Source organism: Artemia franciscana, chromosome 5 (genome assembly GCF_032884065.1).
Source record: "Artemia franciscana chromosome 5, ASM3288406v1, whole genome shotgun sequence".
Lineage (NCBI taxonomy): Eukaryota > Metazoa > Arthropoda > Branchiopoda > Anostraca > Artemiidae > Artemia > Artemia franciscana.
Window position 1 is genome coordinate 1,207,945 of NC_088867.1, and position 18,482 is coordinate 1,226,426.

The following is an 18,482-nucleotide window of genomic DNA, read 5'->3' on the forward strand; positions in this document are numbered from 1 at the left end:
TATGAAGTTTTTCATGTAGCAAGTAAGCGTAAACTTATTTTGGAGGACCATTTTGTGAGGTTATGAGGGGGCACTGGCCACCTCGCCCTAGCAGTCTAATGTCCTACCAGACTAAAATAAACGAATTCTTTTTACACAGTATTCACCTTGTACCAGTCCAATGGATATGCTAGTAGGGCTCGACCGATATTTATTTTTGGGGTCCACTACCGATATGTCGGTAGCAAAGCCTTACCTAAAGTTTAAATCCCCATCCCCCATTCTCTGCCAATATTCATAATCCCACGTTTCTCCCTAGTCTATTATACATTAAAGAACAACCTCAATAATTCACTGTGGATTCGAAAAATTAGGCCATTTACAAGAATTGTTTGATTTTCTTTACCTTTTCCAATCAACAGCTATGGGACACACAAACGAAATGGCCGATATTTGTGTAAGTGACAAATAAGAAAAAAAAAATGGATCGAAGAAGCTGGTTTAGTTCCATAAGCACAGATACTTTGAAGACTTGATTGAAAGAATGCAGTGTGAATGCACACTGAATACAGAGGTGCAGCTAGAGTTTTAAGTTTGGAGGAGGGATTTGAAGAGTACATCTACAAAGTCGTCCAGTATGCCGACAAATCCAGACACACCAGCTAAATTTTCCAAGGTGTTGACACGTGGCGGCGATACTTTGGAATTCCCCCTACCCATCTTAAAACAGCCCCCTCCCCCTTAGCTGCACCCCTGACTGGATATCATTGTTTTAACCGATTGAATCTTGGATCTTTCACCCCCCACAAACGAGCATTCATTCAACAGAAATGTATGGTTGATTGTAATTCTTTTTCGTTGTTTTAGTAGAGGATGTAGGATACGTTTTTGAAGTCACCATAGGCCTACATTTTGAACATTGCTGCACTGGGTGTGTAGTGACAAGTATTGACAACAAATATACTTTGGCTTCATTTGTTTCACCTCTGCTGCTCTCTCAACCATGGTCAGAGTTAGCCGGTGGCTCCTCCCCAAAGGACCGGGCAAGGAAAAATGACCTGAAGAAATCTAATGCCATCTACTGGACAAGTTGCGCATAAAATAAAATTATGTCTGCCGACAGCCAACATTTTTTTTCCGATATCCGATAATGACACTAACCCTCATATCGACCCGATAATATCGATCGGACTCTAGTCATAAGCGAGATAAGAACTTTAATAGGAAAGCATTTCAAACTTATTTTTCTTTTCTCTCTCTTTTTACACACAAGATCAAAAACTGACAAAAATTCAATGTATTATTACCATGTGTTTAAGAAAAATAAGACAATGGGGAAAATAGGGGGTTTACATATTTATTTGTGCCCCCGTACAATGGAAATGAGAAAAAAAATGGAGTACCAAATGAAGAAAAAAGAAGTAAAACATAACTAACGCTAAAACTTAATTGCAAATAGTCAAATCACGCAAATAGTTGTGTCAGCAGTGAATTTTATAGTTTACTGAGAGATGGCATTGAAACTCTCCGTCCTAGGTCGATCACCTTTATTGATGGATTAAAGATTCCGTATATCAATGAGATCTCCGTGTTAGAGAACCTTAGTGGAAGTTCCACCCAAAATTTCGCAAATCGGTAATAAGTGCACCGCAGTTATCAACGCTCGGGGAGAGACAACATTTCCCACGAGGGCAATATTTATCAGATTACGGGAGAGACGAAGGCATTGAAAAGTTTTGAAATAAAAAAACAATTGAATGACCACTTGCACCTGACAGCTTTTCCATAAGTCAAGCGGATAGACCTACAGACTAAGCATTCGATACGCCTCTGGTTGATCTAAGCGCCTGACCGTAAATGATACCAAGATATTTCAGAAAGTGGGACTGCTGGATTATGATACCACCGATGACGAAACTAACATTTGCCGGATTAGTACTGTCTCCAATTTATGGAAAGGGGTACATTTCAGGGACCAAAATCCGCCAAGACAGTACGAATAGAGGGAATTAGATTCAAGTTATTCTAAAAATAAAGGCACTTAGAAGCTTATAAAATTCCAGAAGGAAGAACCTGCAGAAACCCCCTAATCCGCCCCTATTTCGGAGACACAACTTCCTTGGTTACGGACCAATTGTAACAAGCTTGTCTTCAATGTAATATCCAAAACTGATTTGATAGCTATGTCTTATGATAAAAAATAACATTCACAAAAAAAAAAAATACACAACAACAGGAAAGTTAGAAGGCAGCTGATCGCTCTAAAAAAATGCACAAAACCTGGGAATCATCTTCCGGGCCCAAACTTGGTAAAGCTGTAATATAGAGCAGAAATCAGACGATAGGAAAAACAGAAATAACTCTTTTAGAGTGCTTTTGATGATCCTTCCAAGCACAGTAATCAATGTCGTCCAAACATGCGTCCCGCCCCTTTCCCACTATGGGGCCAGATATAAACCTAGGTTATATACAAACGTTTGCGGATTTTAGATTTAACATTATCTTTGGTGTTCATTTATTATCAACAGTTGATAGTTGCAAATAAAGCCACTTTGAAAAAAAAACGAACAAAATTACCGAGCTTCTGTGGCCTATATATCCTAAGGCTATATTTGGCCCTATTAGGGGCAGGGGGGACGGATGCAATTGACATGACAGCAATTGCTATGATTGGAAAGAGCGTTAAATGCGCAATTCCTTTTTTATGGCACTTGGTATTAACCAAGTGACATATAGCAGTCGCCAATTCTGTCGGTCTGTCTGTCTGTCTGTCTGTCTGTCGGTCTGTCGGTCTGTCCCGGTTTTGCTACTTTAGGCACTTCCAGGTAAGCTAGGACGATGAAATTTGGCAAGCGTATCAGGGACCGCACCAGATTAAATTAGAAATAGTCGTTTTCCCGATTTGACCATCTGGGGGGGAGTGGGGGCCCGGTTAATTCGCAAAAAATAGAAAAAATGAAGTATTTTTAACTTATCAGCGGGTATTTGGATCTTAATGAAATTTCATGTTTGGAATGATATTGTGTCTTAGAGCTCTTATTTTAAATCCCGACCGGATCTGATGACATTGGGGGGAGTCGGAGGGGGAAAACCTAAAGTCCCGGTTTTGCTACTTTAGGCACTTCCAGGTAAGCTAGGACGATGAAATTTGGCAAGCGTATCAGGGACCGGACCAGATTAAATTAGAAATAGTCGTTTTCCCGATTTGACCATCTGGGGGGGGGGGAGTAGGGGCCGGTTAATTCGGAAATATAGAAAAAATGAAGTATTTTTAACTTATGAGCGGGTGATTGGATCTTAATGAAATTTGATGTTTGGAATGATATTGTGTCTCAGAGCTCTTATTTTAAATCCCGACTGGGTCTGATGACATTGGGGGGAGTTGGAGGGGGGAAACCTAAAATCTTGGAAAACACTTAGAGTAGAGGGATCGGGATGAAACTTGATGGGAAAAATAAGCGCAAGTCCTAGATACATGATTGACATAATCGGAACTTATTTGTTCTCTTTGGGGTAGTTGGGGGGGGGGGGAGTAAGTCTTAAAAATTAGAAAAATGAGGTATTTTCAACTTGCGAACGGGTGATCGGATCTCAATGAAATTTGATGTTTAGAAGGATATCGTGTCTTAGAGCTCTTATTTTAAATCCCGACCAGATCTTGTGATGGGGGCGGGGAGTTGGGAGGGGGAACCTAAAACTTGGAAAACACTTAGAGTGGAGGGATCGGGATGAAACATGGTGGGAAAAATAAACACAAGTCCTAGATAGATGATTGACATAAACGGAACGGATCCGCTCTCTTTTGGGTAGTTGGGGGGGGGGTTAATTCTGAAAAATTAGAAAAAATGAGGTATTTTTAACTTACGAACGGGTGATTGGATCTCCATGAAATTTGATTTTTAGAAGGATATCGTGGCTCAAAGCTCTTATTTTAAATCCTGACCGGATCTGGTGACATTGGGGGAAGTTTGGGGTGGGGAGACCTAAAATGATGGGAAACGCTTAGATTGGAGGGATTGGGATGAAACTTGGTTGGAAAAATAAGCAAAAGTCTTGCATATGTAATTTACATAATTGTAACGGATCCGCTCAATTGCGGGGGGGGGGGGGGGTAATTCTGAAAAATAAGAAAAATAACGTATTTTTAACTTACGAAGGAGTGATCGGATCTTCATGAAACTTCATATTTAGAAGGACCTCGTAACTCTGATATCTTATTTTAAATCTCAACCGGATCAAACGTAATTGGGGGGGGGGGGCAGTTGGGGGGACCGGAAATCTTAGAAAATACTTAAAGCGGTGAGATCAGGATGAAACTGGATGGGAAGAATAGAAACCTGTCTAAGATACGTGACTGACATAACTGGACCGGATCTGCTCTCTTTGGTGGAATTGGGAGGGGGGAGGTAATTTTGAAAATTGAGGTATTTGTAACTTACGAAAGGGTGACCAGATCTTAATGAAATTTGATATTTAGAAGGATCTTGTGCTATAAAGTTTAACTTTAGGTTCTGACCTTCTCACAAGTGCCAAATGAGCTCTTGGCTCTTGGCTCTTCCGACCTCGTACCATATGAGCTCTCTGCTCTTCCGACCTCGTCCAAATGAGCTCTTGGCTCTTCCGACCTCGTCACAAGTGCCATATGAGCTCTTAGCTCTTGTTTCTTTTTGATTTCTGCCCTAGACTACACCTTTACGCGAAATTTGGGTTGTAGCCTACATAACTAAAACTTTCATTAACCTGACTTAACGGCTTTTCAAGTTAGCGAAAAGCCACTAAACTGTAATTTTACCATCAGCGTCTTAACTACCCTTAAAAACGAAAAACATCAGTTTATAAATAAATGAAATATCGATAACTATTTAATAGTGATTGACACAGCCTAGTGGTCAATATTTTATAGGGGAGGGAAGGGGATACTAGGAAATTTAGAAGGGGGGTATGAAGTCTCTTTTTTCAGAAAAAAAAATACAAATAAGAACTTGAAACTACCTTACACGTGAATTTCTCCTGCATTTTTATAGGTCAAACTTAACAATGACAAATTAAAAAGAAAAAAAAACCTTACCATCTTATCGATCAACGATAAAATGCATAATTGTTCTAGATTCAATATCCAAAATATTCTCAACAATTTAATCTTATCTGGCAAAGTTGTCACTTCAGAATCTAGATAGATACTGGGAACTGGAAATGTTCTCTAATTTCTAAGTGTTAGGATAGAAGCTTTTCCCAACGCGACCAAATGCACCTACGTCATCATGTCCACATTTTCATTTTCTCACGGAGAGATATCCTACACAGTACCTATACTGATAAAACTATTATCCAAATGTCTCAAGGAGCAATGGATTCAAGGACTGTCTCAAGGGCAGTCTATAGAAGGGGGCGAGGGGTCAAATTTCAGAGATTCCAGAGCGCCGAAGAGCCCCGAGACGCCAATATTGGCATAACTCTTTTTAAAAATGCAAGTAAAGAATGGTTCCATGGTTCGCTAAACAAAAAGTGCTGGCATAACCCTTATTTATAAAATATAATTTATAAAAGTATAAATAAGTTTTAATTAATTTTAATTAATTAGCTAAAATTATATAAAAAGTTTTTATAAATTATAAAAGTATAAATACGTTTTAATTTATACATAAATATATAATTTATAAAAAGGAGCAAAACATGGATTCAAGGACTGTCTCAGGGGCAAATTTCAGAGATTCCAGAGCGCCGAAGTGCCCCGAGAGGCCAATATTGGTATAACCCTTTTTAAAATGCAAGTAAAGAATGGTTTCATGATTCACTAAACAAAATGTGGTTTTTTGTGCTGATTTTATATGTATCTAATAAGTTGAATTCAAATGTGTCATTAGTTTTTGCATAGAAGCTCAAAATTTTAGATGTGTGAAATTAACAAAACAACTAGTTTCAAACCACTATTAGATCATAATTATGGATGATAGTGCTATATTTAAAAAAAAGTATAGCTGATACAGAAAAAACTTATTTCATATTTGGATTCAGCATCCCAGAAATTTAATTGAATCAACTTAAAATACCCTGGCACTTGAAAAAAATAGATTATTTTACCCTGATATTAATCATGCATATTGACTAAGTTAAAAAAATCTACTGTTCTAAAACTTTTTTCTCAAATATATGGTGTCTAAATTTCAAAATGTATTTAATTTGCACAGACACGCTCACTATTTTATCCACCCCTATCAAATATCTACAGAATTTTGCAATTAAAATTTTGAGCATTTTTGCGGTTCAAATCTTTTTGTATACTAACAATTTCTTTTTTTATATTCGTTGATAAGCTGCACTGCTTTGTAAAAACTAAAACGCATTTTCCAAAGTTATGTGTAAAACACGCACAAATGATGCCCGATACTCTAGTTGTAAGGGGGGCCATGATTCCTGTTGACTCCCCTTCTTTCTTTATCTTTTGATTATTATAGAAACAATTTCGCAAAATCCCACCATCAGAAACGATTTCTGGGCCCTGTGGTACGTTGAGACAGCTGATACAAAACTCTGGGTCCCGTAACAAAAAGCAGAGACCAACCCCGTTGCGTCACCACAGGACTTGTCGACGACCCTGATGACATCAACTGAGAAGTCAGGGAAAGATGCATATAGTTATTTACTTTAAACTAAGCATACGAGTCGAAATACTCCTTAAAAAAACAAATAATTATGTGTTTGTTATTTTTATATTTGATACGTATAAATTGGTGATTTAAATTCTTAGGGTTTCAAGCTGTGGTAGATTTCTAATAAATTTTTTTTTTAATCTTGAGATTTTCAAATATTCAATTCAAATCTCGATACGTCTTTTGAGCACAAACATAAAAATTTGACTCAGATTTAGCATTAAATAAGAGAATTGTACTTTAAAAATTTTGATTTATAAACAACTAATTGTAAAAATATGATTGGATGGCATGCATCAAAATAAGTATAAAAATCCTGAGCAGTATATATAGCAGTTTAGACAATTTTATGGACAAATATATGCGACCCCTATATAAAAACATAACTATATTTTGTGACTGGTTGGTAGAGAAGGTGATAAATTATGAAGTACTATCGTAGTTGCATTCGGGTGGTTAACTCAAGTTGTGTGAATTTCCACTTTTTATCAACATTTTATTAGTCACGTTTGAAAAAAAATCGATGCCATTTCACTGATTCAAACTGAGAATTCAGAGACCCATCTATGCCAGCTAGATAAAAAAAAATAAACACATCATTATTTTCCTTCTTTTATAAACAATTTTTCGAAATTTATTTTTCTTAAATGATTACTCCGACCTTGGAAGGAGTATTTCGACTCGTATACTTAGTTTTAAGTATATGCTTATACGAACTTTTATTAAAGCTCTAAAGAATTTGGTCTTATTTTAATATTTTAGGATAAACAGTGGAGGTGATATGCTATATAATGCAGAGCTTTAATTACATGAAAATAGGCAGTAAAGTGGCCACCATTTCCTCACCAAAATCCGAAACTTAAACTAATAATTTTTTCACTTCTCATACATTTAGTTTCAATTATACAAATCCCCTAAAAACAACAATGTTGTAAAAGCCACCCCGCTTCGCGAAAAAAAGCAAAACCAAAATACCAAAACAGACAGCCAAAAAAAGTAATGATGTAAATTTCTTCACCTCAGTGCCATAGCAAGACTCGAAAACAAATTTTGACAGTAAAAAGAAATAAATATTTTGCTTTTCAGCCCCGTTGTGACAGCACAATCCTGAAATATCATTTCGACAGCCTAAAGAAGTTAGGATTTTAAATTTCCCATGCTTGTTATTACGAAATGAAGATTTTCTCCTCCCAGTTAGCTCTTGTGGTAATACGTACAGATTGCCTTGATAAACCTATACTTTTTGCCGGTGTGCGACATTAGTAAAATCAAACAGTTCGTGGTAACGAACTGTAGTAAGGAGCGACCCGGCTCAATAGTAAACGAAACTCTAAAAAACGGAATTTTGATACCAATAGTTGCATCAAAAGAATCGTATTTTAATGCTGATTTTAAATATATAAGTTTCATCAAGTTTAGTCCTAACCATCAAAAGTTACGAGCCTGAGAAAATTTGCCTTATTTTAGAAAACAAGGGGAAACAACCCCTAAAAGTCATAGAATCTTAACGAAAATCACACCATCGCATTCAGTGTATCAGAGAACCCCACAGTAGAAGTTTCAAGCTCCTATCTACAAAAATGTTGATATTGGTATTTTTTGCCAGAAGATCGATCACGGGTGCGTGTTTTTTTTTTTTTTCAGGGGTCATCGTATCGACCAGTGGTCCTAGAATGTTACAAAAGGGCTCATTCTAAAGGGATTTAAAAGCTCTTGTGCCCTCTTTAAGTGACCAAAGAAATTAGAGGGCACCTAGGCCCCCTCCTACGCCCAAGTTTTCCCAAATGTCACCGGATCAAAATTATGAGATAGCCATTTTATTCACCATAGTCGAAAAACCTAATAACTATGTCTTTCGAGACGACTTACTCCCCCAGTGTCCCCGTGGGAGAGGCTACAAGCTACAAACTTTGACCAGTTTACATATAGTAATGGTTATTGCGAAGTGTACAGACGTTTTCAGTGGACTTTTTTCGGTTTGAGGGGGGAGAGAAGTTGAGGGGGGTTACGCGGGAGGATCTTTTCATGGAGGAATTTTCCATGAGGGAAGAGAATTTCAATGAAGGGAGCGCAGGATTTTCTAGTATTATTTAAAAAAACAATGAAAAAATAAATATGAAAAGTTTTTTCAACTGAAAGTAAGGAGCAGCATTAAAACTTAAAACGAACAGAAATTATTACGCATAGAGTGGTTCACCTCCTCATAATACCTTGCTCTTTACGCTAAAGTATTTTTAGTAATTTCAACTATTCATTCTACGGCCTTTGTGATTCAGGGGTCATTCTTAAGGAATTGGGACAAAATTTAAGCTTTAGTGTAAAGAGCGAGGTATTGACGAAGGGGTGAACCCCCTCATATACGTAATGAAAACATACAAATATAGAAGTTCGTTACGTAAGTTAATTCGTATATTACATATATTTTTTACTAATGAAAACGTTCGTAAAAAATTAAAAGTTCTAGTCTAGGCCTCCTCCCCCATCAACTATATTAGCATTAAACAAAGTTGTGAACTTCAAGAAAAAGCTTTTTTTTTGCATATTGAGACAATTTTTGGCCCCGAAGAAGGCCAAAATACTATCGAGCACAAATACTGAGAAAGCCATATAGTTTCCAAGAGGACGTCAGGAATTCTGCAGCCTGAAAATGTATTTTTTCGTAATTATTTTTCCACTAATTTTGAATATAAATTTAGCTATTTCTTTGGCATTAACGACCAAAAATCCTTAATAATTAATTTAAAATTGTAGAAAGTTGCAATATCTATATTATGGGAGCAATTGAATCTTTCTTGGTATTTTGGTAATAAAAGTAAGTAGCAATAAAAGTAAAACATTGCGATGGTTTCAATCCCATTCAGTTGTTCCGTGAACTACAAGATATGAAAGAAAATTCAACAACGACTCATATCCTTAAATAAACCTATAGATGTGTCATAATTAATTGGGCAATGCGGAGATGAAGGGTTCTTCGAAAAAGTAATAGTTGCCAATCTAATATTGATAGCGATTGTAGTGTCGGTGGCCAGTAATGATCGGTCATTTACCTTAGACCCTCGAGAGCCAAGAATGGCACATATGTCGTCTCCGAAACCTCGCCAGACATCACGGAGCTGAGCTGCAGTCCAGAGATCCTCCGACTGTGGTTGAAGAGACACATCCCCTCTACTCAGATCCTGTTCATACTGCCGCTGCAAGGTTGGCCTTGGGCCAGTGGCCGCCATCCTGTGGTCCAGTGGTGGTCCATGAGAATGTTTAGGTGGTCCACGAAGAGAAGAGAGCATCATTAGATAATATCTCTTTTTATATTTCATGAAAATACACAGAAAACATAAAATATCAAGAGAATATGATTCAAACTATTTGAAACTTAGAATTATTCAAGAACCTGGAAGTGATCTGGTCCCAAGGGCACTTTGTGTTATTTGTCATGAAAGTTTATCTGACGATACGACGAAACGGTCAAAACTTAAAATTTACTTGCAACCAAAAATCCAGATTTAGTTGCCAAACCACTTGAATATTTTCAAACAGCGCATGATGGTATGAAAAAGCAAATAGGGGCTTAAAAAATATGGTTGCTGAAAATAAGTCCCTATTAATGACTTCCTACTTGATAGCACTCCAGATAGGACAGAACAAAAAGCCATATACGATGTGAGAAGACTTAACTCAAACCTTGCATGTTACAAGCCTGTGAAGCTGTTTTGGAAAAACAGGCTATTCAAAGACTGACGTTAATTCCTATGTCTTCTAACACTGTTAAGCATAGACCTGAAGACAAGGCTGAAGATATTGAAAATCAAGTTATAAAGCCGGTAAAGAATGCACAATTTCTCCTATGTTTTGTAAGGTTTGAGTTGCACGGAGGGTAACAAAAAGAACTTCTTTGCTCGCTGAACTTGCCAGGGAGAGCAACTAGCGTCGACATTATTAAAGTACTTGATAGTCATTTCCTGAAGCATGAAATTGAGCGGAAAAAAATTATTGGCAATTGTACATGTGGTGCTGCAAACATGACCGGACGTTGTTGGAGATTTTGCAAGAGTAAAAAATGTAAGTCACCCAGACATTCTGTCATCCTTTTGCATTATACATCGTAAGCAGCTTGTGGTAAAAAAAAAATCCCCAGAACTAAACGAAGAATTATCCAGTGTTACAAAAACTTTGAATGAAATTATACATTAACCCCTGAATGATTGGATGTTTGAAATGCTCTGTGAAGAAATGGATTCCCAGTATACTCACCTTCTTCACGCTGACGTAAGATGGCTATCGAGGGGCAAAATACTGAGCCGACTTTTCGTCGTGCGTTAAGAAATTAGATTATTTTTTCAGCACCAAAATAATCCTAATTTCAAGGACCCTTGTCCAATGATGAGTTGGTAGCCAAGCTGGCATACCTGGCAGATATTTTTTTGCTGTTAAATGAACTAAACACATCTTTACAAGGACAACTTAAGGACGTGTCCATATTACGAGGAAAGATAGATGCTCTTTCTTCGAAAGAAATTCTGTGATTTCTTTCTTCGAAAGAAAATATCACTGTGGCAAACTCGGTTGGCAGATGGAGATCTACAAATGTTTATAAATGTTGATAAATATATGGGAGAGCAGGGAATCAACCGTCAAAGGGCATCCATGATTATTCAACAATATTTACAGTCACTGACAGAATATTTTGATTTGTATTACCCAAAGGAAGAAGATCCAAGACCCGAAAATATGTGGATAATGGGTCCATTTACATCCAATATCGAAGAAGATAGACAGGAATAAGAAAGCCTAAGAAAGTCGTGTGACAATCTCAAATTAAAATTCAACTCCTCTTTATGAAGTCTCTCTCAAATATGAATACCCCATTACTGAGTGAGAAGGCTACGAACATTTTGATTCAATTTTCAACTACATATTTAAATGAAAAAACATTTTAATCTGTCACAGTTATTAAAGCTCGTTACTTCTCTCGACTTGAAATAGGTACAGCTCTTTGTATTGCAGTAACATCATGATGACGCATAAAAAAGACCAATCTTCACACTAAAATCATCAGCTCTTTTTTCTTTCTTTTTTAAATAATTACTATATATATGTGTTTTTTTACCTTTATGTATATTCCTATTAACTACATTGAAATTTTTCTTATTATCACGCACGGATGTATTTACAGCACTTTTTTTTCCAAATTGACACTAGTGATTCATCAAATAAAAATGATGCATTTAGCGGTCCATGAATTTCTAGTTGTTGGCGACTGCTGTCTTGGATGACCTCTTTTGCGACTCCCGTCAGGGCGCCATTCATAAAATGTACATGGAAGTCAATCCTTTGACATACTATGGCTAGGGTGCGTCCATCTCTTACGTTTCAGAAGGCTAGTAACTAACGTTTGAACGGTTCGTCGGCGAAATCGTGACCTTTTGCAGCCACACTATGTACAGTATTCTTCTCAGTCACATGTTTTCAAGGCTAGAATACATTTCTCCATTCGGACATTTATTTTCCAGCATTCGCATGAGGAGAATGGACCCCACATTGTTATTCTTGAAGCGGAGCTTCAAGCGCATAGAGTATTCCATACTCAGCCAGATTGGTTTTACTTTATTAAAAGCCATTGCAGCTTGTCTAATCCTACTCTAAATTTCTTTGGCTATTTCACCATTATAATGCATCCAACTCCCAAGGTACTCAACTTCATTGACCTGTTCAACTGCTTTATATTTGCATTTCAGTGTTAACAGAGAGTAATATGTAGCCATACTTTTTGTCTTACTGACATTTATAACTATAAGCCGCACTGTTATGGTCTTTTCATGTACGGCGTCGAGTAGCAGTTGCAGTCACTGTTTCGCTTCTTCGGGATGAATAATGTCATCAGCAAAGTCCAAGTCAGAGCAAACGTCGTCAGCAATGTCCAGGTTCTAACCTTCATTCCAGCGTCTGAAGCCTGCCTTAGAACGTAGTCCATAACAATAACAAACAGGAATGGGGATAGGACGAATCCCTGTCTGACACCAGACATTATCTTGAAGAAACGCGTATCCCCATTTTCTGTGGCCACACAACATTCACTATCTTCACAGAGTGCGATTACCGTTTTGACCAGTTTATCAGGTACTCCATAATAATTCAAAATCTTGCATAAAATCTTTTGATCAACAGAGTCGAATGCTTTTCAAAATCAAAGAAGAACATATATTTTTTTATCCTTTTCCCTGGACTCTTCAACCATTAGTCTAAGAATGAAAATAAGATCAGAGCAAGACCTACTAGGTCGAAATCCGTGTTGCTGTTCCTTGAGGTGAGTCTCGGGCTATCCTTAGGCGTAGTAGTTTACTAGGAACGGATCTCAAGTTGATGCCCCAACGATTTTCACAGATTAGCGCATCACCCTTCTTGAAGAGCTTGACCAGTATGCCCCAGATCCAATCTTTAGGGATTTGTTTGTAATTCCAGATGAAAACTAGGAAAGCAGTCAAAACAGTTATGCACGCTCGAGGGGATGCCTTCAGTATCTCTTCCGTGATCCCATTGGCTTCCAGATGCACGTCCCTTTTTCAACTTTTTCACGGCTGTCATCACTTCTTTGATGCTGGGGGTAGGTTAGCACTTCGTAAATCAATAAGAAAGGCCATATCGACTATGGGCCAGGAGCAACCAAATGGTTTTGCGTTAATGAGAATAGATCACGAAGAATTAGAAGCACTTAAATGGGACGAGATCATGAATCATTTTGCAGAGGCTAAAGTAAGAAAAGTCAAATTTAAATAAATAGAAAATGTTGTTAGTAAATGAAAATTTTCTTAAAATTTGGCCCGAAAAGTTTGGGAGACATGGGAAGGTGGGTGGGTGTTGTGTTAATAAAGATTTTGTCCCGGGCATGAGAGAGGCCAGAACCGCCACTGCTCTCTGCCCTATCCACTGCCTAGAATCGCCACAGTATAGATATTATTAGCTAATTGAACCGGGATTTCCGTGCGAGTCTTTCTAAGATAGCTAGGGAAAACTGTTCGCTTTTCTGATACAACTAGTTAGCCTGTGTTCTGAGATTCTAACGACTTATGCCCTTTTAATTTTGGACCCTAGGGCTAATTGTGGCACACGGTAAGAGTTGTGGCACACGGTAAATCTACTCTTTTTTCACAAGGTAGACGTGAATACTCTTTTTCTTGCTCACGGACAATAGATATTACAGTAATAATTGCGATATAAGCTCTATGCCATCAATAAAACAGCTTGCGATATAAGCTCTATATCGCATATCTGAATCATTATATATCGATATAAGCTCTGTATCTATATGGTTTGCGAAGCTCTATGACATCAATAAAACACATGCAAAGTAATAACACTAACTGAGTAAAACAAAGGATTAGATTTTAGTTTACTCACCGCAAACACTGCTTGAAATAACTTCAGATGCAATTCTGATACAATTAACAAGAAAAGCCTTAATTTCTGATCGAGTTTTGCTGATATAATTAGCAAAAAACCATTCACTTGGCTGATAGCTGATACAATTAGCTAGCCTCTGTTCTGAGACTCGAATGAGCTATGCACCTTCTAATTTTTATATTTCTATTGTCCTAGCACTCGGTTTGGCAGATGGTAAAACAAAGCATAAAGCCATATTGTTGACCCGTAAAGTTAAAATAGCGAGAGTATTTGTTTTATTTCATCATTATATAGAACGAAATTTCTGGCACTATATTATTTTTAATACATTGTTCCCCCCAGAAAAATATGTGGAATTAATTAGTTGAGGATAACACGGTATTTAAATCCAGACCTTAATGGATGAGTAAGGGTAAGGTGGGGGGGGGGCTTACTAGGCTAAATTTAAATTTCTTAGGAAATTTTCATACTTGAGGTTTCATAAAATGATTACTATTGATAAAGCAGATTTTTCAGGCTTCTGATATAGTAAGTCAAAATCACTTAAGGCCAAATTCAATTGAGGTCGAAATCAGCAAACTAAACTTGCCACCAGAACTAACACAGGATAAAAAAAAATACAAAAACTATAGTTTGTTGAATTCTGTTCCTAGACTATCAGGTGCACAGTAACAGATCTTGGGCACCTCCCCTAGAATTATTTTTCTGCCTTCCCCCAGACTACAAATCAATAAATTTCTAAAAGCTCCTACATTTTTGTGAATTAACACCTCTGATTCCAGGGAAGACGGGACCAAAGTCCTATATCTACGCAGATGCCTAATCTCAAACTGTATTTATCACAACCATCCGTCAAAAATATGTTTTTGCAACAAAAGAATATCTTAACCACATTCAAACCTTATAAGAGGTTTGAATGTGACCTTGTAACCTTGTTTGCCAGAAAAAAGAATACCAGCTACAAAGGATCTTTCTGAGTTAAATATGTATGGGGGTAGCCTTCAGGCCTAGTTTTCCCTGGAATAGTTTACACAAATTATTTTCATGCAACGTTGGTATAGTTGTTTGTGTCTCGCAATATTTCCTCATAAAGATCCATTGGGTTACGAGAAAAGTACGTTGAAAAAAGACGACGTTGTTCGTCTATCCTGATACTTCTTTCTTTTTCATTTCATTTTTGACGTTTTCTGATTCTCGCTGTCACTTGTCTTCTAACCGCAAGCGTCTTTGTTCTTCAATTTCATTTTTGACATGTTTTGATTATCGGTTTCGCGTGTCTTTCTTCACATTTTGGTCTTTCATTATTTCAGACATTTTTTTTAATAAAATGTTCGAATATTTAAAGGGTCGTAAGGATATTTGTCGGCAATTAGCATTTTTTTCTTCAGACTTCTCTCGCGACATTAAGAAACTTATCAAATATTTCAAGGGTTTAAAGCACAACAAGTCATCTAAACGCAAATGTCTCAGCTAAATTTAATCTGGTTCAATTTTTCTAAGACTAACGTGCTGCGCTAATAAAATGTTCAAACATTTAAATGTTCGTAAGAAATTTTTTGACCTAAGACTTAGTATTTTATACTTAGCTATGTTTCTTGCGTATATTTACACGCGTCATATATACTAAAAACGATCAAACCAATCTTGATGTTGAAATGACGTATTTATGCTATTGAAAGATGCTCATAAATATGACGTCAATCATATGAATTTGTTTCCTAAATTAAGACTCTTAACGGATTTTCTCATAGTCGGGACATATCTAAATGGCTTTTTCAGGCCAGAAAACTCCAGGACGCCAATTTTTCAAAAAGAATTTTTTTTTTTTTTTTACAATTATTGCTTGTCTAAGACATAAGATGCATATATATGATTGGATAAAAGAAAAGTCCACAATACACTAGATATCTGCGTTTCAGATTCAGAGCCACAAGTTTTTTCCATTTAGATTTTTCTTAAGAATTAGCGCCATTTACGTGAGATACTAGAGTACAGCAGTAAAATCAATAAAACTTGGTGGAACCGAGTTTTTTATATATGACTGGGTGAAACAAACTATACCAACATACTGATGGGACCTATAGAAAAAACCACGGGTACAACTAACAGAGTTTGTAAATTTCAAGGTTCTAATATTGAAAATGAAGTTCTACAAGTTCGTATTTAGAACAAAACTATTGACTATCTGATGGTGATGGCATTGGAATGTTAGGCTCCGTAAACCCATTTGGTTGATTTTCTCCAGTTATTGGGTGATTTTTATCTCTCTCTCTTTTTTTCTGTCTCTTTTTTTTAAATCTGAAACATATTCAACTGCTTTAAAATACGAAATTCAATGTTTATATTTTGAACAGAAACACCAATTAGCATTGTGGATATTACAATTTCACAGGTTAAAACTATAAATTGAAATGGAGGAAAAGGGGAGGAGGGGAGGCTTAATCTTCTTTTTTTTACCGTCGTAATAACTTTGATTAGAAAAAAAAAATACTAGATTGTTCACCTTATATTGGCAAAACTTATTGAGAAACACGAGATGCTTTAGATTTACAGTGGGCAGAATATACAGACACAAAACTATTTGTCACCCAATGAAAGGCCAGGCAACGATAACGTGATATCCCCTTGAACTTGTCTTTCAAAGCATACATGCTGGTATTATGGTACAAAGTGTATTCTGTCAAAAACAAAAAAGACGCAGGGGTCACTTAGTGTAAGGTTATTTCGTGTCTACAGTATCCTAAAGTATTTGATACTTGATATTTTTTTTATCTTCTACGAGTTTTTTTTCAGACTAAAAAAAAAACAAAGCGTTACTTTAACAGGGTCTTAGTTCTTCTTCCCGAATTTCCACGCAAAATTTTATCCCAAATACCGTGAACACATGGTCTGACCCACATAATCATAAATTTAGGGAAGGGGACATATTTTGTGAGAGGGAGAGAGGATTGAAAAATAAAAGAAAAACCAGGCGAATTCAAAGAAAAATTATGATAGAAACTATAAAATCAGAAAGGATGACCTGACCCCTATTACCCATTTAGGGACGAGCTTGACTAATGTATCAAAATGAATACAGTATTTTGTTTCTATATATTATGCAACATTATAGTATATCATTATTAGTATAGTAATTTACTACATTGCAACATAATACAGTATCATGTTGCGAGTATTTTATGTTATTATATTTGAAAGCCTGATAGCCTTGCGTAAACTTAAGCGACCTTAACGAAAATCGTCCAGCCAAGTCGTATAGTTCGTTTTATCCAACCATGAAAAAGACTACCCAATTCCAGCAAAACCAACCTCTCGAGAAATGCTTGTTGTTCTTGCTAAGCACAATAAAACAGAAGTTTTTTTCATTATTACTTTCAACACAAACAACGTAAAGACAACTGTCTTTTTTGTATTTTTTTTAAATGTTTGAGGTTTATTGGTACTTATATTAGATAAACAGGTGTCATACGGTAAAACGCGATAGAAACTGTTGCCGCCAAACCGAAACTAACTTACAAAACGAAATAATTTTCCAGCATAGTTTCTTAATAACACTCCACAAGCGTAGTCAGCGGGAATTGAGTGTCCAGACTCCAAAGGAAACAAGATTCCTTGCCCTCAATCGTCATAATGTCTAACCCCTGGTTTCCACTGCTGCGTCAATCCTGAGACGATTTTTTTCTGGCAGAACAGATGTGCGACAGAATCGGATGGAGGTTCACAAAGAAACGCAGAGTTTTGCGTCACTGCGACAAACTCCAGAACAGCCAAACAGCCAAAATTAGCTTTTCAATCAGCTCCATGACTTTGGTTATGATTTTTTTTTTTATCAGAACAACGCATGTGATTTGTCGTATGAGTTGAAATTCTTCAAAGCATCCCAAATTGCAGCAAAACGAATGGTTTTGCGTCGTTTGTCACACGATTTGTGTCATTTGTCGCATGTCGCAGGATTCTGCGGAAAATCGCAGCAGTGGGAATCAGGGATAAGCATAGATAAGACAAACGCACCTCTTCTTGATCAGAGGTTACCCTAAATTCAGCAACTACTGCAGGTTTTACAGCGAAGAGTTGGTCTTTTAAATATCCCCTAAAATACAGAAGTCTAGCGGTGTGAGATATAGAGATAATGCATGATATCCTACCAAGTCCCTTCGTTTAACCCATCTGTCTTAAAGACATCCTCCAGGTGAATATAGCATCCAGGTGGCAATGAGGAGGATAGCAGAGAAAAGCTGAGTGAAAAAAGGCTAGTTAAAATGGAAACAAAGAAGGGAACTCCAAAGGCAAACAGTGGGACTGCTTATAAAAAATCTTAGACCTCAAAAACTATTTGTTTTTACTGGCTTACAATTTCACACAGGAAAACCAATCACAAACAAATACAAAGTAGAAACAATTGGGAGAATCTTTTCAAGACAGTGGAAATCAATTCTGTGAATATTTCGGCCCTATGTC

The 18,482-nt window shown here is 36.8% G+C and overlaps 1 protein-coding gene across 5 annotated transcripts in view; it reads right to left on the bottom strand.

Moving 5' to 3' along the window:
- The window catches only part of LOC136026848 (rap1 GTPase-activating protein 1-like), a 235,706-nt gene extending 217,880 nt beyond the window's left edge, over nucleotides 1–17,826 (bottom strand). For 3 of the 5 annotated variants that reach the window (XM_065703561.1, XM_065703562.1, XM_065703560.1), the window contains exon 1: nucleotides 17,334–17,826. In XM_065703561.1, the coding sequence (XP_065559633.1) occupies nucleotides 17,334–17,390 (57 nt within the window). In that variant the 5' untranslated portion in view covers nucleotides 17,391–17,826. Of the gene's footprint in view, nucleotides 1–5,047; nucleotides 5,417–17,333 lie in introns of those variants that run through there. The other 2 variants (XM_065703563.1, XM_065703564.1) reach the window with 2 other exon arrangements.
- Nucleotides 17,827–18,482: the final 656 nt, after the last annotated feature.